General features: G+C 42.8%; 1 protein-coding gene across 1 annotated transcript; it reads left to right on the forward strand.

Annotated features, from left to right (window-relative positions):
• The first annotated feature begins 1,536 nt into the window (after positions 1–1,536).
• LOC311238791 (eukaryotic initiation factor 4A-I) lies at positions 1,537–27,117 on the forward strand. Its single transcript, XM_084326988.1, has 11 exons — positions 1,537–1,607; positions 3,625–3,673; positions 4,342–4,474; positions 5,052–5,191; positions 6,286–6,454; positions 7,070–7,179; positions 10,839–10,982; positions 15,437–15,574; positions 18,110–18,199; positions 24,672–24,751; positions 25,036–27,117. The coding sequence occupies exons 1-11, from the start codon at positions 1,585–1,587 to the stop codon at positions 25,178–25,180; spliced, it is 1,221 nt and encodes a 406-aa protein (XP_084183114.1). The 5' UTR covers positions 1,537–1,584; the 3' UTR covers positions 25,181–27,117.

Raw genomic sequence — 27,117 nt, forward strand, 5'->3', positions numbered from 1 at the left:
TCTAGAACATTTGTGATGTCACAGTATGATGTCATAATAGCACATTCTAGAACATTTGTGATGTCACAGTATGTCATAATAGAACATTCTAGAACATTTGTGATGTCACAGTATGATGTCATAATCAAACATTCTAGAACATTTGTGTTCTATATATATTCAACAAAGAAGAAGATCTCATTATGCATCTTGAAACCCTACTGAACAATACTGAACAGATAGACTAAACAACATGATGGAAGTCTGCATTTCTCAACCAATGTGCCTTGCTGACCGTTTTGCTGTGGAAAGGTGAGTGTCCACAACGGCTAGCTAGCTGTTCTACTTGAATACTGAATGTTAATATTGAATCAGACAATATTGAATACTGAATGTTAATTCAGGTTGACAGGTGACATCATTTGACAGTTGACAGGGGTCTGGAAAGTTGATTTAATAGAAGAAAAAACACTAATTTAATCAGATTAATCACTTTATTCAAATTGAGGATTTAGTTTGAGGATATATATATATAAAAAAGAAATTATAAAAAAAAGAGAATACATTTTTTTATTTACATTTTGTAATTAAAAACGAAGGTTCAAACGTCCGTTCGAAAAACCCTGACGAAGTTTGAATCACTTTATTTAAATTGAGGATTTAGTTTGAGGATATAAAAAAGAAAAAGAAAAAAAGAATTTATAAAATTATTTTATTTTTATTTCTATTTTTTCTATTAAAAACGAAGGTTCGAACGTCTGTTCGAAGAACCCTGACGAAGTTTGAATCCCAAAAACAGGCTTCGGGACAGCCTTACCATACATATTATTTATATTATTCAAATGGAACGCAAACATGTTCCGTTGTGATGTCACAGTATGATGTCATAATAGAACATTCTAGAACATTTGTGATGTCAGTATGATGTCATAATAGACCATTCTAGAACATTTGTGATGTCACAGTAACATGTCATAATAGAACATTCTAGAACATTTGTGATGTCACAGTATGATGTCATAATACATTCTCATCAGTGAGCTGTAGTCACTGACACCAATTTAAGATGATGATTTGTGTGACTGACAGTCTTCCTTCATAACATCAGAGTTGTGCTTGTAACACATGCACACGAAATGCATTACTGTAAATTACGAAATCATATTCGATGACTAACATTGAGGCGGGCTACGAAGAAACAAAGGAAGTGGAGGAAACAGCCAACTAAATCCCACCTTTAGTCTATTTTGGCCAATGGTTCGATAGCGCATGCGGAAACTCTATAATACCCCACCTTCTTGTATATGGCCGAATTTGTCTCAACCCAAAGTGGCTCAAGTGAGCGGGGCTTTCATATTGACACAGTAGTTAAGAAAGGACTTAACTAACTCCACCTCTCCGGGTTGCTCATTGCAGTGAAACCATCAAAACGCATAGACGTTGTAGATCCGCCCACTTTTTTCATGACATACGAGCGAACCAATCATATATCACGATAGGTGGAGTCAGATTGATCGACAGTGTTCTACCGCAATGAAAACGCTTCTTTGCGTATCACGTCGACGTATATAAAACATTTCTGCCACATTTTCTTCCTTTGTAATAATGTCGGCTGAATATGAAGATAGGTAAGGCATTATTTTCATCGACAATTGTAGGGAGCAATGTTACCTTATGTGGTCATATTCATTTGTTATCACCCGAATATCGAATATATCATTCCGGTTGCCTTTTGGAATCTACAATGTAATTTTTATGACTGTACCGAGGTTTTTCTGTCGGAGCCGGCGTCTTCCGTATAGCGTTACTGTTGGCTGACGCTTAGCCCTGGCTAACGGCCGCCCATATTGATCGTAAATGGTGTATTTAACACTCATTGTCTCTGTTGAATGTTTTCGTATGACCCGCTTACATTAATACGTGTTTAGGCGGCTCGTTTGAGGTGCACGGTTGACGTTAAAAGCTTGTCATTGAGTCCAGCGCGTGGGGCTAACTAGCTAACCCGGCTCGCGGCGGCTCCGGGAGGAGCACGTGAACCGGGGCTGGTCTCGGCCTTCAAGGTTTTATCACTTTTATATATCTTCGGTTTGCTCGGGGTTCGACATTTGACAGGCGAATGAATACATCGGTACCGTATTTTCTAACTGTTCATTGTTGTTTACGGAAAATGTGTCGAGTGATGATTACATTTTGTAACTGTTTCGGGGTGAAATGATAGGAGCGCACATGGTCGCTCAGGACAATGCCGGTAGCTAGGCCGCAGGATGAGGGCGCCGCTGGAAGCTTCCCCCCCGAGCCGCGCGCTGCTGCCTGAACACTGAGGCAGGAGGGGCGGTTGGAGGGTCACGAGAGGGTGGCTAACGTGGGGCTAACATGTTAACATGAGGCGGTGCATTCCGCTGACCTGCCGGCTCTATGGAAGGAGGCCTCTCGCATGATGAACGACGGGGCCTGTATGCAGTGCACACCCCCCCCTCACCGGGCTAGTGACGTTAGCTAAGCTTTTTCCCCGTTAATATCACGACATGTTTTTTCCAGACACACTTTTAATAACTTACGTTTAAAAGATATATATATATTTATATCCCGATTTGCATACGATAAGCTATAATAAAGGGGGGGAGGTGCGGCGCGCGTTGATATTGTGACAATACTGTAATGTTATATACACGGAAGTATTCCGCCCATGCTAATGATGGCTCGCATTCCGTTAGCCCGTCGGTTAGCTGCCGGCTTCTCCAGGCGGAGCAGGACACGACCATCTTGGATGTGAGTAAGAAATGGCGGACTCGTCGTGAGAGCCGTCAGACATCTTTTTTTTTTGTAAAAAAAAAAAATGCCTCGCGTAGGTGACTGACGTCCTGCCTAAAGTCCTAAGACATTGAATCCCCAGGTTGATACGGGTTCTAATGACTCCCCAATTCAACTCAGCCATTTTGTGCCCCGCTATTGAAATGAGTTTTTTTTTATCCCGAGTTACGTTACAACAATGTAAATCACGCTTTTTCTAGTCTTCCCGCGAAACAAACACGATGGTTGACCCCCATGGCGAGAACACTATCAGCGAATGGAAACTCCGAATGTTGTCCACTCGAGCTCACGGGTCCAACGGAAATGGGACAATTCGACATAAATTACCAAGCCTCTTTTTAATTGTGGCGACATAATACTAATGACTCTTACGCTACGATGAATATTAAATACATCTGAAAGATTATTTATTGGTGATCACTGAGGTAACCACTATGTAAATACCTGCGTGATGAGGCGCCTACTGTGGTTGGTAGCCATACCCCCCCCCCCCCCATCATAAAAAAAGACTGTAATGATGAAATCCATGCGTGTCAACTGACTCTGGAATCCCCTGAGTGTTCTGTTTCCCCAGACAGCGTTCTGCTTACTGGAGTGTTCAGAATACCAGGCTCTGGAGCCATGATCAGAAACATCATTTAGATCCTGAAATCAGTGGGGTCAAGGTTCTTTTTAAGGCATAGTCATTCAATTTAAAGGGTGTATTGTTACATGAATCTACTTAGACTTGTGCAAGGGAGGGGGGGGGTGTGTGTGAAACAATGTCTAGGATTTGACACCAAGCCGCTTTAATTTTAACGACATAATACTAATTTTTCTGTTTTATTTTCCAAGTTCCAGAGACAATGGCCCCGAGGGCATGGAGCCAGATGGCATCATCGAGGTGAGTCCTTTGGTGGTATAAAATGTCAATCAATACACAGGTTTTCTAATTGTATATTACCTTTACTGCAATACTAAATTTGTGTCCTGGTGGTTGTCCTCAAGTGACCCCACCCCGTTCGCAACCATGTAATAAATATTATTTTTATCTCCACCCCTGAAAATCTGACATGAGTGGCTCTTGACACTATTTCCACAGGATTCAATGTATTTTTGTAGCGTGCCAAAGAAACCCTCTCCTCCCAGCTGTTGTGTTGGTTTTCAGGATTGAAAGTTCTTTGGTAGAGAAGCCTGTCTGCTTTCCACAGTAACTGGATCTCTGTCCCTACTTACAACTAATTTGCAGACTACAATCTTTTATTTTATTTTTTTATCTAACATATCCTGTATAGCAGGCATTAATATTAGTTAAATTACAATCACCTTTTGTACACATAAAAAGCAAGGAAATCGCATATCAATTGAAAATGCTCTCGCATGTAACAGGTTACTCACAAACAAATGCATAACCAAGTAAGATGTTGCCTCTGGCATACACTTGCCATTACCTGAGTGTTTCACTCACGTTCCTCCTTCGTACTCGCATAGTGCAAAATATGTACCCATCTCAAACCCCACCCCTCTTCCTTCCATTCTTACCCTCCCTTTCTTTGGCTTTTTACCTTGCAGAGTAACTGGAACCAGATCGTGGACAGTTTTGATGAGATGAACCTGCGTGAGGCTCTGCTCAGGGGAATCTATGCCTATGGTTTTGAAAAGCCTTCCGCCATCCAGCAGAGGGCCATTATCCCTTGTATCAAGGGTGAGTAAGTAGTACTCAGAGAGTTCGACGATGGAGGGTGAACACCATCTGCTCTATGTATGTAAACGAATGTGCGTTATATTATCCAGTTGATCATCACATTGGATACTGGGTCTATATTTCCCAGCCCCAATTCAAACCAAGATTTGACCTTTGGGTGAAATCTTGTCTTGATTTGTGTCGCTAAGGTCGGCCCATGATTTTATTTTTCTCCCCCTGTCAACTGGGCAAGGCGGTGTCCTGTAATGGCACTTAGTCCTATATCTGGCAGGGGTAGAGTGAAGCAGTCCCTATTCATCCCAGTCGTCTCTGGTCAGTGAGTAAAAAGGCTGGTTCATGCTACGGACACAATACCCCCCAAATCCTCATAGCATTTGTCAGAGCCTCGTGGTTGAGGCGCTGGCATGTCTCCAGACTATGTATTCGACCTGAACCCTCTTGCCATTTGGCGGACATGATTTTATTTTATATATAATATAAAGTGCACAAAGGTTTATTTGTGCCTGTTAAGTCTTTTGGCAGTGTTGGTGCCCTGCTCTTGAGCTCCAGGATTGTTGATGCGTTTCTCTTTCTCCAGCTTACGATGTCATTGCTCAGGCCCAGTCGGGGACAGGCAAGACCGCTACCTTCGCCATCTCCATCCTGCAGCAGATCGATGTGGACATGAAGGCCACTCAGGCCCTGGTCCTGGCCCCTACCAGGGAGCTGGCTCAGCAGGTGGGTGCCTACATGAGATGTTAGAATGGGGTCAATGTTGGATTCGGTATCTGACTATCCGTGTTATTAGTTGACGGGCGTAGTGAAAGGGCTGTTTGTGTCGTAAAGGGCAGTGGGGTGGGGCTTCATTGTTTAAATGTCTTAACGCTCCAAACATTTAGGGAAATACACTTATTTGCCATCTTCCCCACAGTCGGACGAGAAGATTGGGAGTAATCTTTTCATTCGATTAAATTGATGCCAAAGAAACCCTCTCCTCCCAGCTGTTGTGTTGGTGAAGGACTGAAAGTTCTTTGGTAAAGAAGCCTGTCTGCTTTCCACAGTGACTGGGCTCTCTGTCCCTACTTACAACTAATTAGCAGACTACAATCTTTTATTTTATTTTTTATTTATTAAAAAGGGGAATCTTTTTAATCCGTTTTCTCAACATCTCCAGTGTTGTGGAGGATCAATGAAAGAGGGCCGGTCTTGAGATGGGTCCATTGCTGTGTAGCTATTTAACCTGGTCTAACCCTGCCCTCTGGTAGTTTTGTCAACTGCCAGGATTTAAAAATTTATTTTTATTGTGATGTCATGACACTCTAAAGATGAGCTAGTGTCTTTGCCTCCCTTCGTGTTCCTTTAACATTGGAGATCAAGTTACTGGTTGCCTTGTGGTAAATACAATGTCATTCTAGTTCAGAGGAAATATAATTTGGCCTAGGTTACAGTACAGGTACTTCAGAATTTTTTGAACCAAACATGGCCTGTAACTTTTGTCGAGTATAATCGTACAGATCTGGTCAGTGAGCAAATGGGCCAGTTTCTTCATACCGACAAGACTGGGACCATCTTGATCTTCCTGTGGTTGTCTCTGGGCCTTAACCCTGACCTTTTAGTTTCTGAACCACTGGAAGTTGACTACCCAAGTTTGCCTGTTGTGAAATCTGCAGCAGAACAAGAACAAAATAAAGGCATAACCCTAATTTGGTGTTTTTGATCTAATGTGGCATGCTGCATCTCTGAACAATAATCACAATCTGCATCGGGAGCCAGAAATCCCACATTGAGATCTAGCCGTAGTTTAACATTCCATCTCCCTCGTCCATCCACAGATCCAGAAGGTGATCCTGGCCCTGGGTGACTACATGGGTGCCGGGTGCCACGCTTGCATCGGAGGGACCAATGTCCGCAGTGAGGTCCAGAAACTCCAGGCAGAGGCTCCTCACATAGTGGTGGGGACCCCCGGCCGCGTGTTTGACATGCTCAACCGTAAATTCCTCTGTGAGTGACATGATGGCATGAACCCTCTCGGGAGGCCATGCAGTTTTACTTTGGGTTGTTCTGGGATGGCAGTTACGTTTTAATATTACATGGGATGTCTAGAATTTGCCTTTAGTTTGGTATCTACCAGTTAAATAATTTAACTAATATGCTACTGATAATAAATTACTTTGAATACATTTGAAAGATGATTTATCAGTGATCAGGTAACTCCACTATGTAAATACCTGCATGATGAGGCATCTACTGTGGTTGGTAGCCATAATCCACCCCAATAAATAAAAAGACTGTGTAATGATGAAATCCATGCGTGTCAACTGACTCTGGAATCCCCTGAGTGTTCTGTTTCCCCAGACAGTGTTCTGCTGGCTGGAGTGTTCAGAATACCAGGCTCTGGAGCCATGATCAGAAACATCACTGGCTGAATACAGTGTCATTTAGATCCTGAAATCACTGGGGTCAAGGTTGTTTTTAAGGCATAGTCTGAAGTTCATTAACTTTGAAGCTACTTAGACTTATAATTGATGCAAGGGGGTTGTATGAAAGATGTATAGGATTTGACACTTGTATCTGGTGAATTCAATCATTTAAATGTTTTTCTTTTGCCCTGCCCAGCTTCCAAGTACATCAAAATGTTTGTGCTGGACGAGGCTGACGAGATGTTGAGCAGAGGGTTCAAGGACCAGATCTACGAAATCTTCCAGAAACTGGGAAGCAATACGCAGGTATTTATGACTTATTATTTCACCGGTCGACCAAAAAAGATCACACAAACCCCTGAGCCCCGGCTTATCGCAGAGTTGATTGTATATCAGATTATATTTTGAAACCTCTCAAACCATCTAATCATGAGAACTGATTTTACCAGCTGAGAGCAGTGGCACACACTTGCACCTCCTGTGCTTAGATTGTTTGTGATGCATAGTAGTTGGAAATCTGACATGAGTGTGGCTCTTGGCTCCTGTGGTATTTCCACAGGATTCAATGTATTTTTGTAGTGTGCCAAAGAAACCCTCTCCTCCCAGCTGTTGTGTTGGTGAAGGATTGAAAGTTCTTTGGTAGAGAAGCCTGTCTGCTTTCCACAGTAACTGGATCTCTGTCCCTACTTACGACTAATTTGCAGACTACATACCGGTACTTGAATTGGATTTTATTATTAACATCTCAGTATAGCAGGCATTGTATTACAGTTAAATTACCATCACATTGTGTACACTTAAAAGCAAGGAAATCAAATGCTCTCGTGTAACCTGCTGTTACTCTTGAACAAATGCATTACCAAGTAAGATGTTGCCTCAGGCAAGACTCTCATTCCTCCTTCGTACTCCCATAGTGCAAAATATGTACCCATCTCAAACCCACCCTCTTTTCTCCATCCTCCAGTCACAACTTGTCCGATGGGAGCAACAGTTGTGATTGTGGAGGATCAAGAAAAGAGGGCGGGCTTGAGATTGGTCAATTGCTTTGTAGCTATTTAACCTGGTCTAACCCTGCCCTCTCCCTGGTCTAACCCTGCCCTCTGGTCTAACCCTGCCCTCTCGGGTAGTTGTGGTAACGGTCAGGAATTGTCTTTGCCTCCGGAGCTGAAGGCTAAGAATGAATGATGCGTTTAGCCACTTGAGCACTGGGCAAAAATGGGGCTTTATTAATTTTTTACTATTGCATGCCCAATGTAATTAGCGATTTACTATACTTATAGCACATGCACGAGTAATCTCTTTTGAAAGGTAACATTCTGAAGTTTCTTGCCCAATAAAGTGTCTTCAAATCAAAATCAGTGCTAATGAAATGGAGTAACAATATCTGTTTACTGGTTGCCAGATGCTGAGAGGTAGCTGAAAAACATAACTGTTCCATATCCTGAAGTCTTATCTAGTACAGGTCTAAAGTTGAACTATCCCATAGAAAATTAGTTTCACAAAAGGTTTTTGTAATGTGTACCGGCGTTATTCTGTATGATTATCCAAAATGGCCACCCTCTTTTCATTTCGAGGCAAAACAAATGTTTCCCCCGGGGCCTTCTTCTACCCCGTTCTCGTTGCGATCAGCCCTCGCATGGGATATCCCTAGCTCTAGAATTTCATGGGCTACAAAGGTGGTCAATCATTCTCGCCATCAGAGCGGATGTGGTCACTTGTCAAATGATGCTCGCCAGATGTTTCTCTCTAGAGACTGAACGCATGCAATGGTTTGAGAGGCGTGTCGATCAAACGGCGGGAAGTTGAACTTTCCAACAATGTATTTAATGATCGTCAGAAACGCAGTCGAGTGCTGCGAGGTGCGTGACGGCCAACACATTCGCGGCCATTCGATTTCCCATCTATCTCTAGCTGGGCCAGGTTTCCATTACATAGTTTCACTGTCACCTTGTTTGTAGAGCTAAATCTATATTTTATAGCTATGGATACAATACCATGGTCATTTGACAGTAACTATCTTCCGATGCAAAAAATAATAGATTTTTTTCATGAATACGTTCACGCGTTATACCGTGGTGAATAGAAGTATCATTTTGGAATGATCCGGGCTAATTCCTGGGAGGCTGGTTATAGGGCGCAGTGTGAATTCTACTAAAAAAAAGTTGTTTCGTCCCTGGACAGTGGACATGCTACTATTTCCAATGGGTATCATGTTTCATCATGAATGCATGAAAGGGGAGCGGGGTCGTTTCTGATTATTTGATTGCCAGTAACGTCGTTCGTTATTACCACAACACACGCCGATCAGGGGGATGGGTATGATAACCTTGCACAATCGAGCTGAAATTGATGTCGGATTGTCCTTACCTGTGGTCGGTGGTATTCCAAAAACAATATTCCAATTATTTGATCGCCATCTGGTCCACGACATAACCCACCACAACATATGGATCGTGGGTCCTGAAAACGTTCAATGCGATCGGGTGAAGCCCTAGGTTTCCCATTACTAGAAAAGTCCGTCCGGAGCGGTTTAAACGTAGCACCCGGTTTGGAACAGGGTTTACTGCACTCTCGATACTGCATACTCGCAGGATCTGGCCGGTACTGCACCTTCGGAGTCCCAGTATGCCTTTTTTTTTTTTTTTTTTTTTTTTATATAAATATATTCCCCTTTTTCCCGATTTTTCTCCCATCCCACCCTTCCTGGTTGTTGCGTACTTTCCCCTACTGTTGGTCCGGGAGACCGGAGACTGTCGCATGCTTTCCTCCAACGCATGTGCAGCCTGGGGCAGGCCAACCTGGCCGCGCAGGTTCTCATCGGGGAGAGTGTAGCGTGTGGGAGGCCACACTATCTCTCCTCAGATCCAACCCTCGCTGAGCAGGCGCCCCGACCGAACTGTAGGGGTCGCTGTCCACAACGCCCAGGACCCACCCTTCAGCTTCCCACCCCCTGATACAGCCAATTGTATCAGCGTGAGAGGACAGCCAAGCTGATAGCAACGCCGGGAGCTGGATTCAAACAGGCGAATCCTAGTGTCTCCCGGTGTTGGTGACGAACGTAATCTCCGTGCGCCACCTGCCCCCCGCCAGTATGCCTTTTAATGGCAACATGCATTGAATAGGATAATAAAATTGAAAAAAGGGGAAAACTATCCAAAACGTTTTTGGCTGCTAACCGTTGGCGTCCAATAACGTATACGTGGTTGGCCGCGAAAGTGTTAAGAGGTTTAAACTCAATGTGGTGTGAAGGCTCCACTGATCTGTTATGTTGAGTACAGTAGACCAATGAGCTGGTGAAACACTCTTTTGTCCAAATGGGGCACATGCGACACACATGTTCCCTTCCTAAATGGTGCTTTTTTGGGGGGGGGGGGGGGGGGGAATTGTTTTGCCGCTGTCTCTAGTCGGCACATGCTACATTCCTATATTTTTTTATTATCTTTTCCCCCCTCCTTTTTCCGATTTTCTCCCATCCCACTGTTTAGTCGTTATGCCAATTCCCAACCCCCTTCCTGGTTGTTGCGCACCCCCCCCCCCCCCCCCTACTGTTGGTCCGGAGACTGTCGCATGCTTTCCTCCGACGCATGTGCAGCCAGCCAGCCGGCAGCCAGCCTGGCAGCGCAGATTCTCACCGGGAGAGTAACGTGTGGAAGGTCACACTACCTCCCTCCAGATCCTACCCTCGCTGTGCAGGCGCCCCGACCGAACTGTATAGGGTCGCTGTCCACAACGCCCAGGACCCACCCATCAGCTTTCCCACCCAACACTGCCAATTGTGTTGGTATGAACGACCAGCCAAGCTGATGGCAACGCCGAGAGCTGGATTCGAACCCAGCGTCTCCAGCGTTGATGGCGAGCGCCTTGCCCACTACACCACCTAGCCGCCCCACATTCCTATTTTCTAGGTTCTTGTATCATGTGTCGATCACTAAGTACACATGCTGACCTTTGACTCCTCCCTGCAGGTTGTTCTGCTGTCTGCCACCATGCCCGCCGACGTGTTGGAGGTCACCAAGAAGTTCATGCGTGAGCCTATCCGCATCCTGGTGAAGAAGGAGGAGCTGACCCTGGAGGGTATCAGGCAGTTCTACATCAACGTCGAGAAGGAGGTGAGAAGTGATGGCAACTTCCCATGTACCTTAGATTGAAGTTTGTTCATTTCTGCCTGAGCTATACCGGCAATACAACCATTTGAGTCTTTAGGATATCTACAGACCTGTTAACTTTCATCCTATTAGATGTACGGTTGAACAAGTGTTTGAAAATAGTTATAAATCATTGTTATGTCCCGTTAATTTTCAAAGAGTTTTGATTGACTACTTGTAACATTCCAGGGCTGTACAGTGCGACGAGATGGTCGCGAATTGTCCCTTTAGTTGGCCGTTGCGATTGGTAAATATTATCTGGGGGCGGGCTTGTGAGCAGTGCTTTCAAGCCTTGCATTTGCATTTCACTCCTAAATTATCCAAGGCGTGTGATGACGCCACTCACGCTTGCTGAGCAGTGAGCACTCAGCAGGTATGATCAGCGGGAACAATCGACTGAGCACTCACTCTGATAGACTGGCTGACTGTCTGATTTAGCTATGAAGAAAAGTAAAGTTAGTATTGCTTCATATTTTCGACGCGTTCGACCTCCTATAGTGAGCCGAACTGAACTGAACTCAGACACACGGAGAGAGCTGCGGCGTCTGCTCCTCCTCCCTCCCGCACCCGTGGCTGTTGTAAACACTAGTCTCTAGTGGGACACTGGGACCTCGGTGAGCCTGCCAGCCGGCTAGCTACTGATATCAACAAATCCTCCAGCAAGTCTAGTAGTGCATGATAGCTCGCTAACTGTTCAAAACGAAACGTCCCATTAAACTAAATAGTTCAGATAGCTCCTGATATCAATGTCTATCAATGTTATAACACTGAGTCGATGCGTATTCGAGCTGAGGGCACGCTGAATATAGTCAATAGGATCCAGCTGCAGCGCCGGAGAATCCTGACCGTAGCTGGAGGCTACAGTATAGGGTCCAGCTGCAGCTCCGGAGAATCCTGGCCGTAGCTGGAGGCTACTCGAGTACACGCACACAGACAGTGGAGCTGGTTGCATATAGCGAGCATTTTGACTTGTTGCGTGGTGGCGATGTCTCGCAGATAATAAAACTTTTTTAAATAAAAAAACAACCGATATAAATAATGGTAACATTGTTATTTAAAAATGTGCCCCTAAAAAATATTTTTTGCCCCTAAATTTCTCATTTACACTTGCCCCTAGTGAAAAAGCTTAGCGTACAGCCCTGCATTCCGAGAATGTTCCCCCCCAAAAGGCCACTCTGGTTAAATCGATCTAGTTGTGTTGTGTCCGTTTGGTGATGATTCCCATGCGTGTCAACTGACCCCAGCAGTCGGGTCTGGTCCTCGGACTTTGCTCGACGTTCTGTCTAGCATTGTCTTGGTGCCATACCCTCTGGGTGCATGATCTGAACTCATGAGGCTGAAAACGGAACTCCTTGGCTTGACCTGTACACAAGCCCTGCTCCCCTAAACAAAACATCTTCTATTATATCTCTGATCTTGATCTTAATCCCTAGCCATATTTTTGGGAAATTCCCCTACAGGTACATACCCTAGTAAATGGAAGATTGCTCCACTTCTACAATGTCATTTAGCATGTTCTTGGTATCTAGGGACATCTATGGACCCGAGGGAATGTATTCCCAGTGTAAATATTGTATTTTTTTTAGGGATGCTCGATATTGGCTTTTTTACCGATATTCCGATATTGTCCAACTCTTAATTTCCGATACCGATATCAACCGATACCGATATATGCAGGGTTCCCCCCCCCCAAAAACGGAATTTCAGGTAACTAATAATTTCACTGGATATATATATATAACAAATATTGTTATTGTTTTTTTAAACCGATACCGATATTTTCCGATATCACATTTTACTGCCGATATCGGCCGATAATATCGGACATCCCTAATCTTTTTTCTATCTCGACAGTGAATAACACCATGCTAACATTGACCAGATGTTTTAAATTGCCACTGAGCTCATTCAGCACCTTCTTGAGATCAAGTGTACACATGCAATTTGAAATACGAATATAGAATTAGGCCTATAAATTACCTTATTATGGCCATGTCATAAATCTATGATCAGCCCAAATCTCCAATGGCAGTAAAATCTGGATTTAGTACCACCAGGTGCCCGTTACAGGCCAGCAAAGACAAGGCCTCTATTTTCTTTTTTAAATAACTGATTATAGACTACCGTACTTTTTGCACTATAAGCCGCACCTGAATATAAGCCGCAGCAGCTAAATTGAATGAAGTGTACATGTATAAGCCGCAGGTGTTTTAATGTTTAATTACCATATGTAAGGGTTCGTGCACAGAGGGGATTGTTGGGAAAGAGATGGCTGTTTGAGGAAGCTCCCATTTATTGACATTTTTGTTTAAACAGGAACGATAGCCAGTTAGCCAGCGCCTGGTACAGTAGGTAGCAACGTTAGCTCTCATAACGATAGCCAGTTAGCAGCGCCTGGTGCATATAGGTAGCAATGTTAGCTCTCATACTGATAGAGCCAGTTAGGAGCTCCAGGTATTTTTGATTGATTGAATAGTTTATTGGTTTAGAATGGAAAATCACACATATACATTGGATCACAATATGAAAACAGGTATACATTTTCTCCATTTACCAATAGGATTTCATAAAAACACATTAAAGCCATAGGCTTGTTTCCATTGTGGTCCTTCATCATTGGTGTCAGTGGATTTATGTACTGGTGTGTGGACGTGGGTGTTTGTAGTGTCTGTATGTCAGGATGTGTGGTATAAAAACAAAAAAAATACATACAATAATATTCCATTTTATAGACGATAAAAGAATAAAAAAGGAACAACGCATATTAAAACCCTTTGTTCACTACTCCCAGCTTCTGCTACTTATGATCCACCTCTTTATAGCTAATTTAAAAGTGGAGAAGGGGCTTATGGTCTTTAACTCCATTGGTAGGCTATTCCATTGTACTGCTGCTGAATATAGGAATGCGTTTTGGCCAATTTTCCTATTGCATCTCACTGGGACGATGTCTGTAGGGCTCCCCCTGGTGCCGTGTCCGTGTACATCCCTTACCATGTTAAAATATCCACTGAGGTACTGAGGGACAGTATTCCCGAGTATCCTATGTGTTATGTTGAGTTTTATTTGAGAGACCCTCTCCTCAACCCTGAGCCATTTGAGGCTGTTAAAATGTGTCTGTGTAAGGTGAGTCCTGGGATGGAGTTTTAAAATCATTCTAACTAATTTGTTCTGAGCTGTCTGTAGCCTACCTTTCAGTGCTACTGTGATGCCAGTGTACCAGGAGGAGCATGCATAGTCATAATGACATTGGATCAGTGCCCCTGCCAGGACTTCCATTGCTGACCTGTTAATATAGGTGGACACTCTACCGAGAAATTTTATTCTCTGATTGATCTTTGTGACCACCTTTTGTGCCATGCTCACCCCTGATAAGGTGTTGTCCAAAATACATCCTAAGTATGTGACTTCCTCCTTTGCTGTTAACTCGATATCTCCTACCACTACCTTGAACCCAGGAGACCTCTTAAGTCGTATGGCCGAGCCAAAAAGGATAGCTTCGGTTTTACCCAGGTGTGGGGATAACCTGTTTTCGACCAGCCAATGACTGATCTTGACAAGCTCTAGACTGAGTGACCTCTCTACTTCTCTTTTGTCCTGATGGGAGACCATGAGTGCAGCATCGTCCGCAAATAAAAACAGTTTACAATCACATGCAGTTTTCATGTCATTGATATATAAAAGAAATAAAAGTGGTCCTAAAATACTTCCTTGCGGCACCCCGCACGTCTGTTGGAGTGAGGAGGATATGGTCTCATTCATTTCCACTACTTGTTTCCTGCCTCTCAGATAAGACTCCATCCACCTTAAGGATATACTGTTAAAACCCATAGCCTTCAGTTTATATAAAAGTATGTCGTGGTTAACAGTGTCGAAGGCTTTAGGTACATATAGGTAGCAACGTTAGCTCTCATAACGATAGAGCCAGTTAGCCAGCACCTGCGAAATCGAATGTCAAACTGATATCAGGAGCTATCAGCAGCTAGATAACATTAGACAACGCCTCGTGTATTAATAAACTAAAGTGAATAGTTCGTTGACTGGGTCATTTTGTTTAATGCTTCAGTTATGTTGAAAAGAGGAGCTCTGAGCTGCTCATGCACTCCCCTTGCCGTAATGGTTTGTTGACGTGGTTATGTGAGGCGTAGGAGGGGCAAGGCGTGCACTGCTGCAGCAGATTTAGGAGTCTGATCTGACGGTCACAGAGCTGAGGGAGTGTGCCCAGTTAGCTGTAAAAATCCATAGATTAGCCGCACCGTTATATAAGCTGCAGGGTCAGGGGGGGGGGAGCCGCGGCTTATAGTCCGAAAAGTACGGTAGTGTTTATTGCGTTTAAAGCAATTGGTTAGGTAGCCATTTGAGTTTAGGCCGGGACAGATTAAGTAATGGATGATTAAAATGATATACTTCTCTCATTCCAGGAGTGGAAGTTGGACACACTGTGCGATCTGTACGAGACTCTGACCATCACCCAGGCCGTCATCTTCATCAACACTAGGAGGAAGGTGGACTGGCTTACTGAGAAGATGCACGCCAGGGACTTTACCGTCTCTGCCCTGGTAAGACCCTACAGGGATTCAGATTGGAGAAGGAAGTCTTGAGCAGCTTTAAAATATTCACAACTAGACGAGATGTCTGTGTCCTCGTCCTGTGTGTTGTCTCGTGTGTCCCCCCCCCCCCCCCCTTGTCAACTGGACAAGGCGGTGTCCCAGTCTTGGCACTTAGTCCTATATCTGACAGGGGCAGAGGGAAGCAGTCCCTATTCAATCCCAGTCTTCTCTGGTCAGTGAGTAAAGGCTGTTCATGCTACGGACACAATACCCCCCCCCAAATCCTCATAGCAATGGTCAGAGCCTCGTGGTTGAGGCGTGGCCTGTCAACAATAATTCAAATCAAAAGCGCAAGTAAAATTAGAATTATTAATTTTTTTCAACAACATACATAGACAACATTCATAGACAATACATTTCAACAGTACATAAATATAAAACAAATGCACAAAAAATTTGTAAAGAAAAAGTGTGGCATGGGTCCATTATTTATTTTACATTTTCATTCATTTCCTTGTATCCTTTTCAAACCTCTGTGATGTTGTTACTTCCCCTCCTGTATTCTTCCCATTTTCCCCATTTCCATTCAAACTTTTCTTCTTGCAGCCTCAGCAGATATGTGATTCTCTCCATTTCCTGTATCCCCTCTACCAACTCCATCCATTGATCCTTTGTCGGCACTTCTACCTTGTACCACAGTTTAGTTAGAGCTTTTTTGGCTGCCACTATCAATATCTTAATCAAGTATTTGTCTTCCCCTTGGATTCCTTCTTGTGACAGATTCCCCAAATACAACACTTGGCCTCCCTGGGGTATTTCGTATCCTATTATTTCATTTATTATCTCTTCCCAGTAGTGTTATCTTCTGACATCCCCAGAATATGTGTGTATGGTTCGCCCCTTCCTGTCCACACTCCCAACATGTTTTCTTTGCTGGTGTGTAATTGCCCTGTATTTCTGGTGTTATAAAGTATCTAATTATATTTTTCCACCCAAACTCCCTCCATATCCTTGATCCTGTGGTTGTTTGTTGTGTCTTACATGTGTCATAACGAATTATTCATTTCTAATCTTCAAAAATAGCTAGACAAACTCTTTTCTCTTAATCCCTTAGCTTTTTGAACAGTAAATTTATCATTTTCTTTCGTGTATTGAGAAACTTTGCTTTAGCTCTGTACATTATTTGCACAATTCTATAATAAACCAAATCATAACATGAGACTTTATATAAACAGTAGATTTGTGTGGTCATACTAACCCGCTTTTGCAGTAAGACTATTGGAATTACGGTCTTTAAATGATCCCATACTTCCACACAGTAGGACGTATTACATATGTAAGGAAGTATAGTGAGCAGTAAATTATGTACATGGCCTTATAGTTTAATATTTCCTCTAACGTTTAATGTCTATCTTTATTCCAGGACAATTTTGCAGCAGGAATAATATTGGTTGAAAACACTGGCTGTTCTTGAAATTGCTGGTCGCGACTCGCGGTAGCTAACGTTAACCAAACGCTTGGTTCAATAACTAACTAGGAATTAATTGACTGTCCTATCTATCTGCATAACGGATAATAATAATAACGTCATGAATAGTTTGTTCAACCCAGTGGCCAGCGAATTAACACCAGCTAAAGCTAGTGATGTATCCGGTTATTACATGGGGCTTACTCAAGAAAACTGCTCACTCAGCCCTATCGTTACATTAGATAGCCAACAGTTTAATCCCTAACGTTATGTGTAGCTGGCTATCTTTCAACGCATACCATAACACGGCCCAGGAGTACATTTTGGCTTATTCTACCAGGTGCCGCTTTCTACCAACCTGTTACACAGCACGGAGCCAACTTGCTAACGTTAACTTGGGCAACTGCGCTCGGCACACAATATGGCATATCTAACGTTACTGCTCCAGAACTTGCCTGTCCTCGCTAACTGTGACCGTCTTTCGGGATCAAAACGACAGCATTTACGGCGTCCGAATGCCCTTCGATTGGGTTTCGCTACAATATCCATATTTTTAGCAGGTTCAAAGCGAAAACTTTCAGTAGCAGCAAAACAAGTTCTGGGGTTCGATCAGAATGTTAACTGCGCAACTGAGTGGAAACTTTCGAACATAGGCTATACACAACTATAAATTTTTATTATATTTTTAAACAGCCAGTTATGCGGTAATCAGCTTGACTCTGCAGAGGGTGTGACGTGATTGCGGTAACCGCAGCAACCCTATCTCAAACTCTAAAGAACTCTAAGAACTTGAACTTGAACTTAAATGTTTACATCAGATTTCACATCAGATTTCAACTATATATATAGTAACTATTTACATATTATATATTTTGTAATAAATAAGTTTAATTTCATCAATGAGCGAAGATGGGATATTTATTGTGGAATACTACAGCTGTTGCCCACAATTTCATCCCGTTTCATTGGTGTAATTTTGCTTCCCTCAAAATAATCTACTGGAAGGGATGCCAGAGATTGTTCTGAGATCAAGTAAAGGAAGGTATGCAGTCTGCTAACAGTTTGTCCTTCTCCAGCACGGCGACATGGACCAGAAGGAGAGAGACCTGATCATGAGGGAGTTCCGCTCCGGCTCCAGTAGAGTTCTCATTACCACTGACCTGCTGGTAAGTAGAGACACACACGGGTCTAGTGTGAGCCTCTCATGCGTTACACCTCGCCACAGAGTCTGCGCTGGCAGGTGAAAAGATGTGACAGGCTGCCTCCTCGTGTACCGGAGGGGACATGTGATGCAAGGCTTCTATCCTGTGCATGTGACGTGCATAGAGTCCAGTCTAGCGAAGCGGGCAGGCAACATGCGCTAACTAGAGGAACTACTGCACTGGTGTTTAAACCCTCTGGTTCCTGGTCAGATGCCAGGCGGAAAGACGAGTGGCAGGCGGTTCAGCTGTTGTGCTCCGTACTGTACTGGCAATGCTGATCTGGAGTGGAATGAATGTTTGGCAGTCATTTTCTTTTTTAAATAGATTTATGTTTTGTTCTCTCCCTATATATTTATTTGGCTTGCCATGATGAAATCCTGAGTTAGTTAGCTCAAAATGGAGTAACGTCCATTGATGTGGACCGGCACACTTTTTGAAGTGTAGTTTTGAGACTAAGAATAAAAGAGAAATGGACGGTTTTAAATTAAGCATTACATCACGCGCAGGAGTGTTATAAGAATTAGCGCATGCCTAGGGGTGGTTGTTAGGCCCGAGGCGCAGCCGAGGGTCGTTAGACCCCCCCCCCCCCCCCCCCCCTAGGCATGCTCCAATTCTTATAACACGACTACAAGTGGTGTAATGTCTTTTATACAATTGCCGAATTCATCCAACCTTATTGCTATACAAGAAACACACAGTAATTGAAGCATAATCGAGATTTATTCACAACCATCCGCAGAAAAAGTAGGTCCAAAGTTTTTTTTTTATAAAAAGTTGCCTGTGTCTAGGGCGGCTACGTGGCGTAGTTGGCAAGGCGGTCACCACGAAATCTGGAGACGCTGGGCTTGCCTGTTCGAGCCCAGCGATCCACATTTGCTTTCAGTTTAGCTGGTCGTCCGTACTAATACACATTGGCCGTATTAGGGGGTGGGAAACTGATGGGTGGGGATCGGGCGTTGTGGACAGCGACTCCTACAGGTCGGTTGGTGCGCCTGCGCAGTAGAATCAGGAAGTGTCGGGGGCAGCGTGAGCCTCCCACGTGTTACTCCTCGCCACTGAGAGGTCGAGCTGCGCAGGTGAAAAGATGCGACTGCTGTTACCTCAAGTACCGGAGGGGACTTGTGCTATGTATGACTTAGTCCACATTGCAGCCGGCTTGTTGGAGGCAAGAAACAGCGTTCGTGACAGGGGAGGGTTGAATTGGATGATACGAAATTGTGATGGAAGAAAATATAGAAAAATGGGAGAAAAAGTGAAAAAAAAAATTGCCTGTCTAGAAGCAGCTGGGAGGTGCGTTGTTTCAAAGCATGCCATCTAACAAAACCAATTACATAATCCAACATTGTGTAAATGACTAACATATTCCAGTTAACGGTGTCTTTTTAAAATTATTCATTACGAATATATCCATACTTCCATGTGTCCGCGACATCCAGTGAAATCGCTTCGTGCGACAGTGTCCTTTGCAGACGCAGGTTGCTACAAAGCATGGCATCTAACAGTGAAATTAGTGGTTGTTATTGGATTGATTGAAGATTGTATTACCAGATTGCAGAATGTGTACAGTACAGCTCAATACACACAATTGTTAAGGGGATGCAAACCAGAGAGACTTTCGTCTTGTTTACATCAGGGTCCCTCATTTTCAATGCATCATAACATATGACATACAGAGACAGTGCTACATCTATACATGGGTTGCTTCAAAGCATGCCATCTAGTGAAGTTAGCGGTTGTTATTTGATTGATTGAAAATTTTATTAACAGTGAAATGACTGTCCTTTTGAAGGAGAGGGAGGTTCTACAACGAATGCCATCTAACACCACACTTCTTGCGATTTTTATTTTGTTTCACAATGAGTCATGTGACCAACCAATTACATAATCCAACATTGTGTAAGCAACTAACACATTCCACGTATTTGTCCGCCATCTTGGTTTCATTCCTAAAAACAAACGGCGAGTGATTCGGAAAAGTAATTCGGTTGTGGGCAGTTTCTGGGATCACGTGGAGTGTTATGAGAAATAACACTCGGAATCAAAGAAATTTGCATGCCATTGTATAAGCTTATTTTGAGCACTGTCTAACAGTTTGAGTGGTCAGGACCCACTTCAATGATAGCGTTGTGAACGCATAATCTCTCTTAAATTATTGCTATGTGTCTAATCTGCCTGTCATTTATCAATGACTTGTTTGCAGTCAACATTGTCGAAACGATTGTTTTCGTTTTATAGCATTTTGAAAAGCCCTCCGTTTTTCAGGAAAATATATAGATTCCGTGATAAAAGGCATTTACTGGAATATTCTAGCATACACAAACGTTGTCATTTTTCGCCCCATTTATGAATCGTTTTCAAATAAACGCTAGATTATCAATAGTATGTGTACTTAATCTTATGCACGCTATAGAGGCGGGCTGAAAAATAATTTCCTAATCAGCGATCACAGCCACACGCATAGGGCAAACGCTGATATATTACCTGAGATCAGATGTTATCCAAAAAGATTATTCCAATTTCTGATTGCCATTCTAAATATCGATCACACTTATTGTTTACAGTGTTGGGTCCTGTAAATACATAATCCACGAGTTTTCCGGGCCGACGAGCACAATGGATCCTTCAGTTGGTTTGACTGAAAAGTAAAATGAGCAAACTGGCCACTCTCCCTGTGTAACTGCACCCCATTACTTTACACTGATGTAGGGAGAGACGATAGGGGGCAGTATCTTCCCAATTGAGCTCAAGAGAGACCTCTGCAGCACTACTAACCCGAGGCTCGATTGATGGGGGGGGGGGGGGGGGGGGGAAACGACACGTTATAATTGGGGCTGTCTTAAATGCTTCGAAGCTTCGAACGTTCGATTCGATGGCACAAGCTTCGAACATTAAAAAAAAATCGAAAAAAAAAAAAAAAAATTAACTCACTTCTTCAACCATTATCTGAAATGATAAAAAATAAAATAAAAATCTAACCGTGACTAACCTTACTGTCATGCACTTGTCCTAATAAACTAACCTACACTGTAACACGCAACACTTTGATGAACATTGTTACTCAGCTGATAGAGTTGTACCCTTCTTGCTGTCTTGTCGTACAGAACTTGTAAGTCGCTTTGGATAAAAGCGTCAGCTAAATGACTAAATGTAAGTGTGTGTGTGTGCGCGCACCTTGTAGAATTCCACACATAAGAAAGAAAGATACTGGGATGAATAAACAAAATAGGAAATAAAATGTAGAAATTCATGCAATACATAAATAAATATGAATCTCCATATATGAAATATAACATTTAGATAAGGTGCTACTGAGATGTTTTGGTGAGTTCTTTGTTTTTTTGTGGAAGTTGCCCTTCTTAAAAATGCATGAACATTCACTGATAATTGGTCTGTAGTGGAGTCTACAAGGTCTACATTGCCGGACCATGTAGAATCCGGACCTTGTAGACTGACATAATTCTGTGCATAGTTTAGTCTACACAGGCCATATTTCAAATAATCAAAATCTTACTTCATTCATCTTAAACATTCTTGATTTGGGGGATTGGTAGTTCCCATGAAATCTGAAGTTGTTCCAAACGACAACAGCGTTTGAATTAAATCACACAGCCGAGTGAAACCTTGTTGGATGCGTCAGTCACGAAAGGGGCTACTTAATTAATTAATCCAACCCACTTTATTTATAGAGCACATTTAAAAACAACAACGTTTACGAAAGTGCTGTACAAGTCCCACAACATAAGATTAAAAAAAAAAAAAAAAAGTTATTTTCTAAATTAAAATCGAAGCTCGGCCCCGAAGCTTCGATTGCCAAAAAAAGCTTCGAAGGTCAGCCCTAGTTATAATAGCGTCGGGGGCACTCAAAGGTCGGCATGAACTAACGACCAAACGCGTCCTCAATGTGTTAATAGAAGTAACAAACTACTGAAGTATTTAAGGGGGCATAATTTGAGAACCATGGTCCAAACAAACCACAGGCTTGGTGTACCCTTATGCCCCTATAACAAATGCACTTCTGAGCTTCAATGGTTGGGCCACAATGCCTACCAACTCAGAACTATATTTTTAATTACAGTTGTACCTTGATTAATCCCCTTGGGGAAATTTGTCCTCATTTGAGCCATCCTAAGTATTTAGGAGCAGTGGGCAGCCAGTGTGGCACCCGGGGACCAACGTTGTAATGTACCTCGGTCAAGGTCATTGGCAGGAAACCTAGCATGTCTTTTGGTATGGGAGGAAACCGGAGTACCCGGAGGAAACTCATGCAAACTCCACACAGAAAGGCCCCCATGCTATGAAGCAATGATGCCAGCGACCCTATATTTGATCAAAGGTTGCCCCTGCATTACATCAGCCTTAGGACACCTATAGGTCTTCTAGCTATCTAGTAGGGCTTGATGCCAGCGACCCTATATTTGATCAAAGGTTGACCCTGCATTACATCAGCCTTAGGACGCCTATAGGTCTTCTAGCTATCTAGTAGGGCTGGGGTTATAGGTCTACTAGCCATCTAGTAACCTTAACCTCTTCCGCCCGTCTGGTACCAGACCGCAAATGACATCACGTCATAAATCAGTCCTCTAGACTGTCGTGACATGGTTAGGATGTTTAATTATGTCAAACAGCAGGATTTTTTTTAAACTACACTTCCCAACAGCTCTAGGTGCCTTCAAACAAATGACTAGTGTATGAATTATTTTTATTACTCAGGATTATATATTTGAGCGCAGTTAGTTTGTCTCCCCTATTTGGCTGTCTCACGAATAAAAAAAACCTACTGTACATACAGTAGATTTTGTTCTGTTCTTCATGCACGCCTGGTGATGCTAAATCCAAATTGAACTCTGCCATTTGAAAGAGGAGATTTGCCCTGATCCATAGTGTGCAAGTTGGCTATGTAAGGGATAATGTATGCTACGAGGTCATTGTCGCAAAATAATTGACCGACACGGAGTTTAAAATACCGAGCCGCTTCGGCGAGGTGTTTTAAACGTCAGTGAAGGTCAATTATTTTGCGACAATGACCGAGTATAGCTATACATTATCCCGCTTATTACATGGCTAACTTACTAACAATATACCTAATTCATTTTACATCGACTCGCAACACTGGTTCTGGCTCCGCTCGTCGCTCCGCCCCCTGTCATCGCCGGCAGCAGAACACCGGCAGTGTCTAATTGCACTGAAACACTGTCAGTGGGCTTGATTGCGAACAGCTGCGCACAGCGGTCATTATTGAAAAATAATGACCGCTGTCGGGGGGGCTATTGACCAATCACAAGCAAGCATTTCGGCGAATGTGAAAACGCCATGTAATAAAATAAGGTAATTTATAGGACTCATGTTCTATATTTCAAATTGCATGGGTCTGGATGGCAGAATTCAGTACTGTATCTATAAAACCTTCTGTTTAATAATCTTCCCTTTATTCATTTCCTTAGATTGTTTACACGTGATCTCAAGAAGGTACTGAACGAGCTCAGTGTGTTTCTTATGTCTGGTCATTTTTAGCATGGTGTTATTCACTGTCAAAGATGCAAAGAAAAATCATTCATATTCTTTAATCACAATTTAAGCAAGCCTAGTAATAGACCGTGGACCTACATTGACCTTGTAGAAGTGGAGCAATATTACATTTACTTGGGTATGTATTTTAAGTGGATTTTCAGAAAATAGGGCTCTGGGCTTAAGAGTTTAATTAATTTGATGGCAGATTACACTCCGCTGTATGTTATATTTGTCCAAAGAAACCCTCTCCTCCCAGCTGTTGTGTTGGTGAATGACTGAAAGTTCTTTGGTAGAGAAGCCCGTCTGCTCTCCACAGTGACTGGGCTCTATGTCCCTACTTACGACTAAGCGGCAGACACACTCCCCATGCACTCTCACAAATGTGTCCATTGTCCAACACATGTGTTTTGGGGCTCTTGTCAAGCTAGATATTAACAAGGATTATGTACGTCAAACATAATTTACAAGTTGAAACTGTTATGATAAAATGTCATCTTCCAAAACCAGGCATTGATGTGTGGGTGTTTGGAATGACTCATAGCTTGAGAACTGTCTTGTCCTTCCCAGTGTGTAGAACTGACGCTTTTACAACTTCAGTGCTTTGGCAGTGACTTACCGAAACGGGCCTCTGGAAGTATTTGTCAATACCCGGCCCTACAACTCGTGAATTTCCACTGTTAAATCACACTCCAGTGTTGCTCAACGCAGTTACTGAAGTCGTTGGGATAAGCAGAATGAGAGGGTGGCATTTTGCAATGAGCCTATTGGAAACAAGGTCGTATGACTTGGGTCAAATTCCATATTCATCCAGTTTCCCACAGTTGTGAAGTTTGCTCCACCTCAATTTGGGCTAAACTGAGTGCCATTTTGGACAATATCTTTCCAAATGGTGCTTGGACCTGACTGCATGAATGTTTTTATTTTTTAGGCCAGAGGTATTGACGTCCAGCAGGTGTCTCTGGTTATCAACTATGACCTGCCCACCAACAGGGAGAACTACATCCACAGGTGAATATATATATTTAATTAAAGCAACTCTTATCCAGTTACTGTTTTTGTTATTTTTGTTTTCCTAAGTCTTTCTACAAAGCCAACTGATGAACCCTGGAATTAAGTCTTTATCAAGAAATTGTCAACCCCAAAAAAACTAAATCTGGCCAAGACCCAAAGGACCGATGAGTCAACTAGTGAGCATGCATCGCTCTTCGACATAATCTGTCCACCTGTGACTCATTCTGACTACTATTATATAAAGTAAAACGCTGACCCCAGATGAACCCCCTCTCTCCCAGGATTGGCCGCGGTGGTCGTTTTGGCAGGAAAGGCGTGGCCATCAACATGGTTACCGAGGACGACAAGAGAACTCTGCGTGACATCGAGACCTTCTACAACACCACCGTCGAGGAGATGCCCATGAACGTGGCCGACCTCATCTAGAAGATTCCGCCCGCCCTTCGTTTTCTGCCCCGCCCTCCTCGATTAAGAGTTACCCCCTTTTTTGTTTATTTTTAAGTCCGTTCTTTTTTCAGACTAAGAACCATTAGACAAATCCGCTTTTTTATTTTTAGGTTTAACGATGTTTTCAAACCTCTTGACCGAAGATGGTAAGTTGGGAGTACATTCATAGTCAGAGGCAGTAGATGCTGTACTTCAGAGGTGATGTATCTCATTGACGCTCCAAGTGATTTGACGCACTGCAAATACGTGGGCTCAACCAATAAATTCCAAAACGCACATAGGGTTCTTCGTCTGAAGGGTTCGGCTCAAGAAATTACCCATGTTGCTCCTCCCTGCACTCATCCTCACTTCAGTTCCTCCTCCTAATCCTAAAATCCCTCAGCGCTCATCAGAAATCCTTAATTATTTGACTCCCATAGTTGAAATGCAAACTTTTTCTTTACTTTTGGGGGAATCATCAACTGGACAAGGATTTCCCCAACCATTCTCACCCGCTTTTGTCTGCCTACCACTATCCACATTTCCCCCCAGTTGGTCCCAAGTTCAGGCCTTAATATGTATATATTTCTTTACCCCATTTCGTCAAACCCACCCATCAACCAGCTTTTTTTTTTTTTTTTTTTTTATCTAGTATGTCTCCATCTTGATGCAGATTTCTTTTCTTTTTCTTTTTACAGAAGGCAATCATGCACTCAAAGCTAGTAACAAGATCTTGTTTTTAAAGATGATTAACAGTGACTGAATTGAAAGGGAGGGGGGGCTTGCTGAACAGCAGTTTTGTGGTGGCAACTTTGATGTTTCAAAACTTGATGTAATTTTGATGTGTAATGAATGAGATCAGGACATGGTTTTTTTTCAAAAGACTGCATCTCAGTCTGTTGTGTGCAAAAAACTAAACAAAAAAACCACCCTTCTTTAGGGGGGGGGGGGGGGGGGGGGGCGGCGCGCTTTAAAAAAAGTTACATTTTGACCAGAATAGTCAAAGGAAAAGGACATCATGTATCCCAAAAAAAAAGAAATTCCATCTTGTCAGGGAAGGGGATTTTGGGGCATCTACACACGGGGCACAGTCTTCAATAAAAAGAAAATGTATAGTAAAAATCCATGAGAATGAATTGTTTTCCCCCTCTTTGACCCTTCTCTGCTGTGCGCTTCTTGTTAATAAGCTTATCTTGTATAGTCAAAAAGTTGTGAAGTAGCATTTTATTTTTCTTTAAGTTTGAGACTCATTTCTTTTTTGCGGTGTGGACAGAAGTTGGAGAGGCGGAGGAAAAGGCTCCGCTCACAGGATGAGGTTTTCGCCACTTCTGGACTGTCACGAGTTGTTGGGATTTTTCATCACTTTGGTCTTTTTTCCTTTTCTTTATATGCTTTTTTTCCTCTTCAGATTTTTATTTTTGTTCCCCAGGAAAATATCATTTTGAAAAAGGTGGTGTCACTTTTGTAACCTACCTCACCAAAATATTGTTATATAAGAGTGGGGGTCTTTACATGAAAAGGACCAAAACTACAAATTATTGGAGTATAGAGATTGTCTTTGTTTTTTCTTTCTGTTTCATGGTTTAAAAAATTGCCTGTCACAAATGGGAGCGAGGGAGGGGGGGTCTGGTCAGGAAAAGGGTTCTGTTCCCGGGTTGCTGGTCAGTGCTATTTTTTAAATGAATTTATTAAAAAAACAAAAAAAAATGTGATAATTGTTAACCTTTGAGACAGAAGCCATGTATCAACTTTTCTACATTGGATTCTGTATAGTATTTATTTTAATGGTCTTAAAAGAAAAAATAAAGGTATTTCTCCTTTTTAACAAGTGAAAGCTCTGGCCTCTGGATTGTTTATCAACTGGAAAGACTTTTTTTTCCTCACAAATAACCGTTCTTCACTGATGCAGGGTGATCATTAAAACTGGTATGAACCTA

This window comes from Notolepis coatsorum (assembly GCF_963971535.1).
Source record: "Notolepis coatsorum genome assembly, chromosome: 13".
NCBI lineage: Eukaryota > Metazoa > Chordata > Actinopteri > Aulopiformes > Paralepididae > Notolepis > Notolepis coatsorum.

Excerpts from the sequence above, each read along its gene's own strand:
- LOC311238791 (XM_084326988.1), top strand. The coding sequence starts at position 1,585 with ATGTCGGCTGAATATGAAGATAG. Across the intron at positions 1,608-3,624 it reads TCGGCTGAATATGAAGATAG|TTCCAGAGACAATGGCCCCG; the intron begins GTAAGGCATTAT and ends TTATTTTCCAAG. Across the intron at positions 24,752-25,035 it reads AGGGAGAACTACATCCACAG|GATTGGCCGCGGTGGTCGTT; the intron begins GTGAATATATAT and ends CCTCTCTCCCAG.